This window comes from Egretta garzetta, unplaced genomic scaffold (genome assembly GCF_000687185.1).
Source record: "Egretta garzetta isolate BGI_Z169 unplaced genomic scaffold, ASM68718v1 scaffold1030, whole genome shotgun sequence".
Taxonomy (NCBI): Eukaryota; Metazoa; Chordata; class Aves; order Pelecaniformes; family Ardeidae; genus Egretta; species Egretta garzetta.
The window spans coordinates 75,099-78,030 of record NW_009258308.1 but is presented as its reverse complement, the minus strand read 5'-3'; the positions used below and the strand labels follow the sequence as shown (position 1 = coordinate 78,030).

Below are 2,932 nucleotides of genomic sequence, written 5' to 3'. Positions count from 1 at the left end.
TGGGGACACGGGCTGGGGACACGGGCTGGGGGACCTTGGTGGGGGGAAGGCAGCGTGGGAGACAGAGGCAGGGGACGCAGGCTGGGGACAGGCATGGAGGGACGTGTGCTGGGGACGCGAGCGGGGGGATGCCTGCTGGGCTCAGCACTTGTCCTTACAGAAGCCATCTCATTTTTCCCCTTTTTAAAAACTGTGCTCGAGCGTTTCTCGTACCCCGAGCTCCGCTGGAAGCCAGCACTAACAGCAGAGCCGCCGTGCCGCCCCCTTTACGCCTCTCATTGCAGGAGACAAGCTTAAACACACCAAATTTTTCAAACTTCCACCTAAAATCCCCCTTTCGGCGCTGCAGGGGTGGGAAACCCTTCATTGCCTGCCGGGGTTGGTGCCCTTTTTGCCCTGAAGGCGGAATCTCTTCCAGGTTCTCCTGAAGCCTGGAGAATCGTCTCCTCCGAAGTCACAGTGCCCAGGCGGCTGGTGGCGAGGGACGGGACCTTCGCAGAGGTCATTTGCTTTTTCGGAAATACCTTTTAGACCGCGGGTGTAGACCAGGGCCTCTGTGGGGGCTACGGGTGGGTGCCAAAGGGCGAGCGGGGGCGAGGAGAGGACCCCAGCTTCCCGGCCAAAATCAGCCTGCAAAGAGAGCATTACCACTCTTGGATTCCTTTCGGAAATTAATCAGTGCCTGGGTCGTTCCAGGGGGACACGTCCTATTTAATAACGGCGGAAGGAAGCCACCACGTCGTCCATCTGACACGGGCGAGGTAGGGCTCATCCCACCTCTGCTATTTTTTGGCACGGGGTCATTATGGGGGGAATTAATTAACCTGCGGCAGGGATTTCTGCTTTGCTTTTCAGGAATCTGATAGCCAAGGACATCCCGGTTTTCACGTACAGCCCCGAGGGGCAGCTGATAACCGACTTCCCGTACATCCAGGTACGTTTCGACGTGAGTCAAGGATGCATTGCATCTGAGCAAGAAGGGGGGGGCTTTCTGGGTTTTTTTTTAAAAAATCCATTATTTTACACTGTTGGTTTAAAAAAAGGAAGGAACAGGCATAGACCGATAAAAACCCGGAGCAACGATTTCAGATGGATCGGCGCACTCCATTTCCCGTTCACATTTTTAAAGGTTTTAAAGCAATTTTACCCCATCGAAAGAAAAACTGAGCAATCAAAACAAAAAACCCCTTGAAAATTCACCATTATCCAAGGAGGAGCCCCCAGGCTCCGGCTTTTGCTCTGGTTACCTTTTACGCCTTTGCTTTCCCCCCACCCCCCCCATGAAAGACCCCTTCCAACGTGGTGAAGGGTGGGTTTGGGGAGGTTTTATGGGTCCCTTTACCGCTGTAGAGGGGGTTTGATCCAGGCATGGGAGCTTTTCCCGCAGCCTGAAGCCCCGTTTGCACCTTGCAGGACGACTGCTACTACGAGGGCTTTGTGGAGGGCTCTCCCGGATCCATCGTTTCGCTCAGCACGTGCTTTGGGATCAGGTAGGATCGGCAGGGGGAATGAGGGGGTCAGCCTCAAATTCACGGGGCTGGGCGTTTATCTCCCTTGTTAAAGCAGGCGCCCTCTCTTCGAATCACAGAATCACGGAATGGTTTGGGTTGGCAAAGCCCTTTAAGCTCCCCCAGCCCAACCGTTCCCCTACCCCTGCCATCCCACCCCCAAGCCCTGCCCCTAACTCCTGCACGTGACGCTTCCCGCTGCATCCAGCTACTAAAATCCAAATCTTCAAATGCAGCTGAGATTTATTTATTTTTTTTTAGCATTACAGATCTCACAGCACCTCCAGTGTAGATTTTAAAGGCAGATATTTCATAGAATCACAGAATCATAGAATCATAGAATCACAGAATGGTTTGGGTGGGAAGGGACCCCTAGAGCCCACCCAGCCCAACCCCCCTGCAGGAGCAGGGACACCTTGAACCACATCAGGTTGCTCACAGCCCCGTCCAACCTGGCCTGGAATGTTCCCAGGGATGGGGCCTCCACCCCCTCTCTGGGCAACCCCTGCCAGGGTTTCACCACCCTCACTGGAAAGAATTTCTTCCCTATATCCACCTAAATTTCTTCCTTATATCCAGTATGTCAGAGAGGAACAGTTCTTAATGACGTTTTTGGCCCCAAAACATGCTTTCTATGGCCTCCAAGCAGGTAGCAGGTTTGACGTGCACTTCTCGAGAACCTTCCCTCTCCAGGCACTCTCCGCATCTGGGATACATCTATTTCTGACCATGAAGCAGAAAGCGTATCCGTGTGGGCATGGCAGTCTCTTGCAAATAATAGAACCATAAAATGGTTGGGTGGGCAGGGGCCGTTAAAGCTCATCCAGCCCACCCCCTGCCATGGGCAGGGACATCTCCAACCACATCAGGTTGCTCACAGCCCCGTCCAACCTGGCCTGGGATGTGGCCAGGGATGGGGCAGACACCACCGCTCTGGGCAACCTGGGCCAGGGTCTCACCGCCCTCAGGGTAAAGAATTTCTTCCTCATGCCCAGCCTGGATCCCCCCTCCTTCAGTTTAAATCCATCCCCCCTTGTCCTGTCGCTACAGGCCCTGCTAACAACATTGTCACCGTCAAATCAGCCTTCCCAAAATATGGGTGGCCACCCATAACCCTCACCAACATCCCTCTTGGAGCCCATCCTGTAGAATGTATTCACTTTATGAGTCGCGCAAAAAGGAATCCCAGCACATCCGCTCCTCGGAAGATGAAGGGGGTATTTGAATGGACTGTGCATGCTCAGCAGTCGCTTTCTTGCATTACCCCTCTGCAACGCTGTCAAACGTTGGGATCAAGGGCACCCTCAGCCAGTTTGCAGATGACACCAAACTGGGCGGGAGTGTGGATCTGCTGGGGGGAGGAGGGCTCTGCAGAGGGACCTGGCCAGGCTGGATCCATGGGCCCAGCCCAGTTGGGTGAGGGT

General features: G+C 54.3%; 1 protein-coding gene across 1 annotated transcript in view; it reads left to right on the top strand.

The window, feature by feature from the left end:
• The window catches only part of LOC104126531 (disintegrin and metalloproteinase domain-containing protein 9), a 33,056-nt gene that overhangs the window by 1,627 nt on the left and 28,497 nt on the right, over positions 1 to 2,932 (top strand). Inside the window, 5 exon segments of the mRNA XM_035894475.1 lie at positions 350 to 351; positions 419 to 501; positions 697 to 761; positions 856 to 934; positions 1,414 to 1,490. Of these exon segments, the coding sequence (XP_035750368.1) occupies positions 350 to 351; positions 419 to 501; positions 697 to 761; positions 856 to 934; positions 1,414 to 1,490 (306 nt within the window).